This window comes from Sander vitreus, chromosome 5, assembly GCF_031162955.1.
Source record: "Sander vitreus isolate 19-12246 chromosome 5, sanVit1, whole genome shotgun sequence".
Lineage (NCBI taxonomy): Eukaryota > Metazoa > Chordata > Actinopteri > Perciformes > Percidae > Sander > Sander vitreus.
The window spans coordinates 11,100,140-11,112,627 of NC_135859.1; the positions used below are offsets into that span (position 1 = coordinate 11,100,140).

The 12,488-nt window shown below is 40.5% G+C and overlaps 1 protein-coding gene across 2 annotated transcripts in view; it reads right to left on the minus strand.

Annotated features, from left to right (window-relative positions):
- Positions 1–10,956, minus strand: part of ppp3cca (protein phosphatase 3, catalytic subunit, gamma isozyme, a) — a 34,129-nt gene extending 23,173 nt beyond the window's left edge. Inside the window, exons 1-2 of one of the 2 annotated variants that reach the window (XM_078250366.1) lie at positions 9,773–10,956; positions 576–773 (exon numbers count right to left, since the gene is read on the minus strand). In XM_078250366.1, coding sequence (XP_078106492.1) covers positions 576–773; positions 9,773–9,839 — 265 coding nt within the window. In that variant the 5' untranslated portion in view covers positions 9,840–10,956. The remainder of the gene's footprint in view (positions 1–575; positions 774–9,772) is intronic. The other variant, XM_078250367.1, reaches the window with a different exon arrangement.
- Between the last annotated feature and the right edge of the window lie 1,532 nt (positions 10,957–12,488).

The following is a 12,488-nucleotide window of genomic DNA, read 5'->3' on the forward strand; positions in this document are numbered from 1 at the left end:
GCCGTCATCGAAAAACAGTGTTGCAATGGAATAATGCCTACTGTTTACTCTTTATTCACAACACTATCTATGCTGCGTTGGAATAACAAATGTAGCCTGCATCCAATAGTTGTAACTCTTTCAAACTACTGAACAGGGCATAACTGGAATAATCTCTACTGGACCATCTTGCACAAGGTTAGAGCTTGGCGATATGGAGAAAAACAGACAAATATCACAATATTTTTGACCATATACCTCGATATCGATATTGTGTCAATATTGTAGGGTTGACAATTGGTGCTTTCACAAAATATTTATACAATGGAGATTTTTGATAGTCATCAGTACCTTGGATATAATGACTAAGTGGGTAAAAGCAAATAATAAAACAGCTAAAACAGTCTGAAAAGTTCAGAAAATGACATCACTTTACTGTAATGTAGCCTTTAAAACCAGGAAAAGACAACACGTCATATTACGATATCCAAAATGTAAAACGATATCTAGCCTCATGTATCAATATAAAATCAAGATATTGCCAACCCTACACGAGGGATCTCATACAGTACGTGGATATACTTTGTTTATCCTACCTGTTATAGGCGCCTCAACCTCCAGCATGCACTTCTCTTGGCGAAGGATGTTAGCCCCATCATTGATGATCTTTAGAGCCACGTCCTCTTCCACCCTGCCCTCTTTGACAAGGTGGTTGCGGAGCAGCTCAGCGTTGGGCTTGCCATCTTCATATATCTCTTTCACAGTCAACTTATGTTGTGGAGGGTATGGCACAGCTGTTGAAGGGAAAACATTAAATAATCTATTAGGATAAATAGGGGTGGGGGAAAAAAATCGATTCACATATGTATTGTGATTGTATTTTGGGACGATTTTTAAAAATCGATTATTTTCACCAGAATCCTTGTACTAACGATCACCTACATATTTTCTGTTTAGACGGTACCGCTGACGGCGACTAGGCTACATCATATACGTTTCCAGCAAGAGAGAGTGAAAGCAGAAAATGCAGAAAATACATGTTATGTATTTCTTTACAAATTAAATAAATGTCAGACTGACTGACTGACATGTGATGTGCATTCTTCTTAGAAAACAATTAGGTTTTAGAAATGTCTCGGCACCCATGCATCGTGAAAGAATTGAATCGGGACAAAAGCATATAGTTCCCAGCCCTAATAAATAGGTTAGAGTTAATTACCATTGGATATTTTGTGTTAGCATTGAGAGAGGTTAAAGGCACACTATGCAAGATTTGTACCTTTAATATAACAGCTTCGAAGTCATTTCGATGGTAAACAAAGTCGTAGTAGGGCGACTCATCCCGATAGCAAAGCAGGGGAGGGACACCTCTGAGAAAACCAGCAATGCAAGTTTGGGAGGTGGCGCCCCGCTAAATCTCGCGAGAATCACAAATTGCTTTACTACTGTCGGTTCTGCGAACACCCGCCAGAACCTTTTTTGGACATCGGTGACCAGCACCAGATATCTATTTCGAGTGTCTTTCATTATACGCACAACATCCTAGGCGACATAGCGAGACCGCCGGGCTCTTCGTGGATTGCTGTCGGGTCTAGGAGGCGGCACAGACGGAGGAGGGAGAGCAATAGCGGGTCCGCAGGTCCGGTGTTATGCTAAAGCTAGCATAGCACACAAGCCACCTCTACCGAGCCTGTATCTCTCCAATGCCAGATCCCTGGTGCATAAAACTGCTCCGCTGGGACAGGACTGTAGGACTGTAAGAGCAGAGGAGGGGGGCTCTGTATGTACGTGCATGAGAACTGGTGTAATAACGGGACAATTATAGATAAACACTGTTCCCCTGACCTCGAGTACATGTCTGTAAGATGCCGGCTTGTTTTTCTGCCGAGAGAGCTAACAGTAGTGATCGTTATGGCTGTGTATATTCCACCCGACGCCAATGTAAACACGGCGTTCTCTCTCCTGCTGAACACCATAAATGAACAGCAGCGGGCCCAACGCGATGATGTTAACATAATTGCAGGAGACTTTAATAAGGCCAACTTGAAGACTGTACTCCTGACATTTTAGCAACATGTCAAGTAAACTTGCTTGCGTTCTATGTTGTATGTTGTTGCGCTTGCTTGTTGTATGTCAGTTTTTACCATCACCTGCCTATATTTTGTATCACATTGCACTTTTCTGCTTTTTTTTGCACTTCTGGTTAGACGCAAACCGCATTTCGTTGTCTTTGTACTTGTACTCTGCACAATGACAATAAAGTTGACTCTAATCTAATCTAATTGACGAAGTTGTCGATTCATCCATTGCTGATAATAAGACCAGTCCTACAGGGGGGGAAGGGGATCAGGCCGTCAGTGCAGAGACAGCTCTGCGTGAGTGGTATTTACGACAGTAACGTTAAATACAAGTACTCCACAGCGACTCTAGGGGTAGCTGTTTGACAAAAACGGAAACTGCATAGTATGCCTTTAAATTAAAATAGAAAATCTATTCAAAAGACAATTAGATGGGGTGAACTTACTAGGCCTGCACGATATTGGAAAAAACTTATTATACATATTTTTTTTCCCTGCGATATATATTGCGATATGAAAAAAAGACACATTTTTACAAGAGGATATAAATAGCCCTATTTAGAAATACTAAATCATTCTCTACTGGGGTGATTTTGTAGGGGAGTGCATCTACAAAGAAAATAAAAATGTTTTTGTCTTATGTGAACCAGTCTTTGTTGAACAAAAACCAAAGCAAGTAAGTGCTGTGATTACTCTTGTAATGTGAAGTGATTTTGGAGAGGGATATTAGTTAGAAATACACTGGTTGACTGACATGACACCATTGTATTCATATAATATCAATCCAGGCTAAAGTGAATATTAATAATGCATGCATGTTGCTTCCTCTAAATTTCAGGTTGTGGTCGACTAGCGGGGCCTGCTTTGGGTTGTTTGATAAATTGATTAAAATTGATCATGATTGGTGGTTTGCTGTGCATGCAGAGCCTGCATGTCACACTCTTGCAACAAACTGTGTATCCAAGAGCACATAAATCAGTGTAAATGACGTTATATCAGAAACAGACTGCTGTTGTAGATTAGTGTTACGTTTCCAGCGTCGCAGCTCCGAACCATACTGTTAGTTGGGACAGACGCCTTGTTTCTTTAGGCTAACTATGTTAGCTTTAGCCTGGCTGGTAGCAGCTTTCTGCGGTGAAAAATGGCCGGGATATGTTGTCGTCATTACGTTGCATTAATCAGGTGATTTAGTTTGTCTTTGCAGCGAAAATAAAACACTGACTACTGTAGCTTCACTACATGGAAAAAGCATGTGCATCACTGTGTCAGCGGCAGCTGCCGCTTACGGTACTTTTCTACACAAGGGAGAGCCTCACTTCCCATAACAAATGTTGAAATGTTCTGCATCTCAGACTGCATTTGCTTAAGTTGTAATAATGAGAGGTGACATTTGCATTGATTGAGCCAAGATGATGTTATTGGCACAAGAGGAGGGACGCATACACCTACATGATAACGCCATACAAGAGTTGCATAAGAGAGACCGTAAGAAGCCCCGCACCTCACCTGACCCACCCTCTCTCACTAATCTGCTGCATACCACCTACACAATCCTTTTACCGTCAGCATTAAAAGTCAATGCTTTCAAGGTTAAGACATGAGAGCTTCCTGATCAATACATAGGTAAGTCAAGTGCACAACATCTACAACTGCAAAATCAGGGTTTCTGCAGGTTTTACAAAGTCAAATGTAAGACTTTTTAAGACCCTTTTAAGACCATTATGAATGAAATTCAAGACCTATATCACGACATCAAACAAACAAAAAAGCGTCAGATGTCAGAGTCCTGAAACATCCAAGCCAAGTAGTAGTAGCAGTTAAACTTGCACTTCCGCATTAGCCTGACAAGCCAGACCCACATCAAGATGTTGGGTCTGGGAACTCACCATTGGCAGAGTTCAATCCGAGGGGCGGGATAAACAGTTGTCTTTCAAATTCCCTCTGCACGCAACAGGATAGCGCTACAACCAACCAGAGCAACGAAGAAGGTAGCGGAGCTAGTTGATAGATTAAACTCCGAACACATCTTCCTTTTTTAAGAATGACTTCAGTGCCGTTCTTTGTTCTTTTCTCAAAGAAAAGCTTAACTCCAAGTCTTCCAGAGTCGCGGGCAAAGCCGGTTCGAAAGACTGCTGTTCTCCAGCAGCAGCAGCAATCTTCTTTGTTTTCAAGTAGCATGGAATTCACGCGGAACCGTCGTAACTCTGCCATCATTATGTTAAGCCTGTCCACCGACTCGATACACAATGTGATTGGCCCGGCTAGAGTTTGGCTTTTCCAGCTTGCAAGCCAACGGAGAGTTGCTAGACCCCCTGGCTGCAAATTATATTTGCTGCCGCTAGGGTGCGTCTAGATTTCTAGGCTACTTCCCCATGGCTGAAGAATAAAATCCGTTTTTATGTCTGTGGTACAATCCGAAAGAGACGCGCGCCAACAAAATGAAAGCTTATGGGCTTAAATATAGGTTGCATGTTGGTCTTATTTTTAGCCGTAATACAGCAAATTATATTTGGACTAGCGAAATAAAGAACTAAACAACAGGTTCTCACTCCCATCTCGTAAAATACGGACGCTTGGTCAGGTGCCTTTGTCGTTGTTATTGACGCTAAAAGTCTCCTTTAGCGTCATGTAACGCACTTTAACTAAACACGCTTGGTCGGGACCATTGGCGTCCCTTTTGACGCAGTTATGTTAAGGAAAAGGTCGTGGGTGGGCGTATGTTTCTGTGACACGCGGGAATAACGGGACGGTTAAAGGAGAAAGCGACTTTAGGAAACGTGACAAGTGGGACACGAACCCCGGCCTCCTGGGTGAAAGTTCTGGGTGAAAGTCCTGTGTCTGACCCATCCGCCACCCTAACCAACCTCCCTACGCGGAATTTCTGCCTTACATACTACTCGCTACAAACACGCTGAAGGATGCCTTTTTCGTCGCTTCAGACGCTGACGGCCACTGTCCAAACGTCCGTATTTTACGAGTTCGGAGTGAGAACGGGTTGAACTAAAACGCCACAGAATCAAAAACAAAACCATTCTGAAGCGCTGCGGGAGCATTAGAGGTAGCGTTGCATGGACGTAAGAAAATTAAGACCGGTTTAAATTAAGACCTAGAACACAATACTAAAGCAAATTTAGACTTTTTAAGGCCTTAAATGTAGACTTTTTAAACCCAGAAAATGTATTACTGTCTAATAGGGGATCCAGCAGTAGAATAGTAGGGAAGTTAAGACATTAGACATAGACAGCTATTTTCTAAAAAAATATATTTCTTATACAAACACAACTCAACAACTATTTTGATAATTGATTCATCGGTTTGAGTCATTTTAGGTTAGAAATTCTCTGATTCCAGCTCCTTAAAATGTGAATATTTTCTAGTTTCTTCACTCCTCTGTGACAGTAAACTGAATATCTCGGAGTTGTGGACAAAACAAGACATTTGAGGACGTCACCTTGGGCTTTGGAAAACACTGTTCGACCATTATTTATACCATTTTCTGACATTTTATAGACTAAATAACTAATCGAATAAATCTAGAAAATAATCAACTGATTAGACAATACAAAATAATCGTTAGTTGCAGCCCTTATAACAACCAGTATTAAAAAGGCTGAAATTCAAACTGTCCACAGCGCAGATTAGTACTGTTACATTGGCAGCAGCTTCATCAGCTCATAAAACTGCAGGAGCAGATAGTTACTGACTAAGCTGCACATGTTCAAAACAATAGTCGTGTGATCCAAGCCCTCTCACTTCCAGGGCTTGCAAGGTAAAAGGGATTACAGCTGGTATGCCTAATAACAGGCCAGGCACACACCAAATACATTATGGCACCAATTAAGCATGGTGTAAAACTAGCCAGGTAGTTTTTTTTTTTTAACACTGCTTGCAAGGCATGCAGATACATTACAAAGTGCAAAGTGCTGCTTCTGTACAGCTAAAAGAAGAAGAAGAAGAAGAAGAAGAAGAAGAAGAAGAAGAAGAAGAAGAAGAGAGAATTAAAAGCACAGAAAACCTTGCCACAGTACACACTTTTACTGAAGGTTATCCCGGATTCCTGATAGCATCAAATCCATCCACAGGTCTGTGCACAGGACACCATGTGCCATCAAATGTGACATAAATACTTGTATCAGCTTATGGAAATCAGCACTCCTTGTGCAATTAGCTGTGCCAGTGGCAATGAACAAGAAGAGAAGAGGAGAGAGAGAGAGAGAGAGAGAGAGAGAGAGAGAGAGGCATTCTGAGAATGTTGTCACACCCACGCAGAGCAAATCAAAGTGCAATATGAAAAAAGCGTACATCAAACGTTAGCTATAATTAATGAGTTCTTAGTGTGGGTGCATTTGCTAATCAGTGATGCGGTGCCTAGACTTGGGGAACATATTAAGAGTTTAGAAGCTGATCCACTGATGCTTTTGTTTTTTTAAATAGCTGTTTAAAGAAATATTTGACCGACTAACTTATTGCTAGTTCAATAAAGCAAAGGCTGTAAATATGGGTCCGCAAGTGGCGTTTGCCCTGGTGCAAGAGTTGCTAGCAATTGATTTGCCCATCCCTCAACATTTTGCACATCCTGCACTAATCCATACAGCCTCTTTGTTCTTTCTTTATGTTAAACAGTTATATGTACATACTTGTTTCTGTATGTAATGTTTATTTGTATATTTTATTAATGTTTAATATGCTTATGTACGCACCAACAACCAAGGCAGACTCCTTGCAAGTGTTACTTAATTGGCAATAAATTCCTTTCCGATTCTGATGTTAGTTCGGCCACAGACTATAGCCTGGTCTGCAATGGAGAAGCTAGAGCACAGTTCCATAGCCTGTACTGAGTACAAGCTGTCATGCGTTGACCAGTGTGTGGTATAAATAAACAGTAAGTGCTCCCAGGCCTACAAGGCACAGCCGCGAAGAGAGCTGTAAGCTGAGGTACGAACCTTAAGAACAGATTAGATAAAGCCTCTATTAGCAAGGGCTTCCAGATTCAGGGGCTGTTTACTTAAAAGCCTTGTCACTCTGAAGGAAGGCTGCAGTACGAACAACGTGAAAAACGTGATAACACAGAATAGGATACAAAATAGGCATGAGATAACCAGACCGTGAAACATTTCAAGCAACAACCATGCTGACTATATTTACGAGCCTTTGCCTGAAAGCTGGCAGTAATTTGACATGCTGGACAATAATAGGTGATCTCAATTCCAAAGAACTAACCCCCCCCCCCCAATAATAATAATAATAATAATAACAACAACAATAATAATAAATTCTGGGTAGGTTTGCCTGTACAATCAAGGCTGGACCAGTCTGTTCAAACACAGATACAACTGAATCCCTGGCTGCCAGTAAACAGCACCGCTCAATCCCAACAGACTACACAGTGCAGTGAAAGAAAACAACGGTGAAGACAAAGTGAAGCGAGCCACTCGTTTTTCCGACACATAGTATCCCAATGAAGAAAAATATTTTGTTAAAAATAATAAGCTGCCACCGCCCTGAGACTGGCTTCTTATTAGAGACTGCCTGGCCTAATTAGCATTAATGTTTGATGAACTCTTCAAATCCACAGACACACATTGGGCCACTGCTGCACTGCATCAACACCCACACTTTCTGGCACGACAACAAACGACACAAGAAACAAAGACACTACTATCTACAGTACCACCCTGCCCACTGAGGAGAATGTTTTGGACAGTGATATGAGCTAGGGTCTAGAATGTGTTCGCCATTGTTTCAAAATTCAACACAATAGAGGAGGATTGAATTACAAAGATGCGGCTGGGTAGAGATGAATGGAGCAGACTGTGGCTGGATGAATCATAAAGTGCACTTCGGATTGCTCTAATCATCAGTGAATGTATTACCCTCGAAAGCTAAATAGCCAGGCCTCGGGTTTGTTTGTCATTTCTGTCAGTCCATCATGTGGTGCAACAGTACTAGCATCAATTTCCCTTTGGCCTAAGGCTGGCTGATGTGACCAAAAATCTTCTATCCCCATACAGGTCACAATAGTGATATCATGATGTAGCATGTTTTCTGGTAATTCAATAAATATATAAATAAATAAATAGTCAATACAGTTTAAAATGACCTCAAAGTAAAGCCTATTTTTGTATACTATATTTTTTGTATATTTTGTATTTTCTCATTTTATGAAGCGCAAAATGAACATAACGTGCAAGGATCAGAACGTAAAATGTTGTCCAATTTATGAAATATTGTCGTAACAGAGTTCAGCTGCTGGTTTTTCAACACTGCGATAGAAACGTTATAGAAGAATATATAGGATAGACATTTTTTACATTGTTTTGATGATGTCGTCATATTGCCCAGCCCTTTGAATTCAGACACAGGATCAGGTTTAACACACAGCAACAATCCAGTTCAATTTGTATCAAAGTTGAAATTAATCTTTATTACATCAAGCAATGGAGATTTCAAAAACCAAATGTAGCCAAGCAAAGTCTTGTCTTCAATGAGCACAGGTGGCATCACACACACACCTATCAGTCTACACACACAGACTGCAATTCTCAACAGTGAACGAGCTTACCTGTTGATTTACATAACCAGAGCAGCATTAGTCTTAGGTAGCCTATCAGTTAAGCCCCACAATGGAAACACCACTGTTGCTTTCTCAACCTTGTACTGTAGCTACAGGGCTATTTTACGCTCATATTTTGCTTTATTTTAATGGATTTGTATTGCATTTTATTTATCAATTTTACAAAGATGTACTCAAACCATGCGTAATGTGGATAACAACAACTAATGTTTGATTTTTTATTACAGGACCAATATTGGTTTTGTGTCACACCCTAAAGCAAAGCTGCCTTTACTCCAGTCTACATTTCGTCTTTCTCTTCTTCCCTGTCACCCTCCTATTGTCTCTCTTCGCCATGTGGCTGGCCATGTTGGGAACATCACTGGACAGATTCTTTCCAAAATTAACTCACCCTCTCCACACTGGCTCACACTTCAGCATTCCTGTTCCCTGGCAGGACACCCTCCCAGTGCCCTTGCAGACAGATGGAGACGTAGCCTGTGTTGGCATTAAGGAGTAGTGGTGGTTGTGGTGCCAGGGGTGGGATTGGGTTCTCTCTCTTGGGAGCTACCTCAGACTTGGCTCTGACTGTCCTGTCTTGGGCAGACACAACAAATGGTGTCCTGTCTGTCCAATGAACCAGGACAACATCAATGTGAAGGAATCCATCTTGTCAAGCTCTGCTGGTAACCTGAGCTTGGGTATTCCCGTGAGTGAGCAACGACCTGGTCCATTTCATCCATCCTAAATGTCAAGGAGATTGGGCAGCGTCTTTGATTTCTGCTATGTGGTGGTGTGCTACATACTGAGCGGACAACTATGGAGATGATACCTTTAATAAGTTCTATCCTAAGCAGTCATAGAAAAAAATATTCACTGATTTACTCCCATTTCTGAGCAACTCCTGGTGGAAGGGAACGGCTTAGAATCCCCTATGAGTATAACTACAGTGTAGTTATACAAAATAATTGATAATTACTTTATATACAACTTGTGTGTCTTTATTACTATATGCCTACTGGCCTCTGACTGCTATTATAACACAAAGTTATTCCAAAAGCTACAGGTGGTTTTCAATTAATGCGTAGCTTTCAGTCAAAGCATTTGTGATGCGAGTAACTTACTGTGACGTTACGCATGTACATTTGAAGAAAACACTCACCTTTTATCAGCCGCTCCGTTGTGGACTGTTTCTCTTGTTTGACTTTGTCTTTATCCTTTCCTGACATCTTTGCTTCGTCTGAAGGCTAACTTCGGGAATACAATCTTGTACAGCTCTCTTGCCAGCTGGCCAAAAGACAAGCTAGCACATCAGCCTGGCCGTCAGCTCCGTCTTGACTTTCGGTTGTGGTCGGAGGCACTAATTTTATGTCTGCTCTTTCCAACAAACAGAGACGATTAGCCAGCGAAAAGAGCTCCGGCTCTTGTTGTGGTTTGACTGGCTATTAACCTAGCTAGCTTGCAGCAACATTAATGCTAGCGAATAATTACAGCACAAAGAAGTAATGTTGACAAAAATGGAGGAAGGTAATACACATTCAAAAGAATTAACAGAGGCCACCGTTCGCTGTGTAGCTAATAGTTATCAAGTACAACAAATGATACCTGGATGTTACGTAGAGGGAGGCTGCCGTTAACAGCTAACGTTAATCCGATTTAGTTAACGTTACTCTTTTTCAGCTAGTTAGCCAGCTAACATTTTAACGTATTGGCAAGACGTCGGGCAGGCAAAGACAGCAACGGAAAACTGGTGTTTCATCTTCTATGTACAGGCCGTTTAATGTAGAACAAAATACAGTCCCACGTAAAATCGCGTTTACTTAGTATGCATATACACCGAGAGTCCTTCCAAGATGCAGAGCGACTTGACAGTGTATCCTCCCCCTCGGATTAAACTCTAATCTGACAGTGAGTGAGGAGCAGCGGTGGATTTCCTACAACATGGTGGAGCCGATGTGACGTGTCTATGGAAACGTTACACATGGTTTAGGGGTGCGTTCCAAAATACAAACCTTTCTATTGAACTGACCTGTTTTTTCTTTGCTTCTGCTCGCACGCGAATGATATGGGAAATACCTCTTAATACTGCTGTACTACAGTAAAAGCTTCTGAGGTAGGTTTTGTATCAAATGCGTCAATAGTTCCTGCATAGCTATAATGTTTCTAGTCGTATCTTTCATTGTTCTTTGTATTGTCATTGTCCTGTATTTGAAGGTGTTTCTGATTGAACCCAAACTCATCTAAAAGTTCGAATAAATAATCATGCAAAATAATTGTCTAAGTCGACCAATTAAATCGAAAATTCCAAAAATATTTAGCAAGTTACTACTGTTTACTACACACAATACACCACCACGAAGCACGCCCATTCTAAAACAAGAGCCCGATTTTGGTGGGCGTGCCTCTGAAGTCTTTGCCCTGTAAATGATGAAGTTAATTGGAAAAATGGTTTGAAAACTAACTAACTAACTAACTAACTAACTAGTTGTTTTCCATGGTAAAAAAAAAGAAATCCATCTTCAGTGCATTAATTGGACTTGAATGCGACACTAGACGACTAGAGGTGCATTCAAAACCTCAAAGGGTTTTACACTTTGTTAATACACTAATTAGATGTAGTGTAGCAAAATAATTCACATTCCAGTAGAAAGCCAGCCTGCGACATATATTGAGTGACGTAACACAATACAAATTACATTTTGAGAGTGTGAGATGTAATTGCTTTTTTTAAATCACACAAGTGAACAACTCATGAATATCAGTTACTCAAGTACTTGAAACATTACCAACGTTATGAAACTTTAACAGTTTTTACATTAATATTAAATAGAGTAGAGAAATATTTAGATAGATATATTTTCATACAGTACTGTTTTTCTCTTGGCACTGGAAGAACATGACGCTATGAAACTGGATTTTCAAGTTTTTCACCAGTGATACTGAAAAATGTCATTCAATATCAACCCAGGAACACTAGATGGCAGTCTTGTTTCATTTTCAAAAACCTGTTGCACAGTGCAAAGCTGCAGTCTATTGATTATCTATAATGTTTAGAAATTATTAGTAATGTTATAATGTATGTTATTTTATCATTAGTTTAGTGTCATATAAAATATAAGTTTATACATTTGAAGAGATTGTTAATACTTTGTCAATGGTTATTAATTGTTTTGTAAACCATCTATAAACATTGGATGGCTATTATAAATTTGCTACTAATGCTTATTTTAGTCAGTTAATGCTTAATAAATGGTTTATAAAGCATTAAGTAACATTTACATCTTTTTGGTCATCTACATGTATAAGAGGTGATTATTTGATTATTTGTACACTGATAACAGCTATGTAAATAATGTGTATAGATGGTTTACAAAGTCTTTATTAACCATAGACCGTAGTACAGGTCAACAAATTCAAATACCTTGGACTCACTTTAGACAATAACCTCAGTTTTGATCAACACGTCACTGATATCCACAAACGATCTCAGCAGAGGTTACAGGTCATCCGTAAACTCAGAGCACCTCCTGTTGGTACTTTACAAAAGCATAATCCAACCCATCCTGCTGTACTGTTCTCCCTGTTTCTACAACGTGCTCACCATTCCTAACAAAAACAAACTCACCAAGATCACACACGTCGCCTCCAAAATGATCAGCTCCCCTACACCCAACATCTCAGACCTGAACGATGGAGCCATCACACGCCTTGCCCTCGCCATTGTCAATGACACCAATCACCCTCTATATCCACGCTTTACACTGCTGCCATCTGGACGCAGATACAGGACTCTGAGGTGTAGAAGCACTCGCTTTGGCAGAAGTTTTGTCGCTTCTGCCATAGGACTGCATTCTATGTGTCTATAAACTGTTATCTGT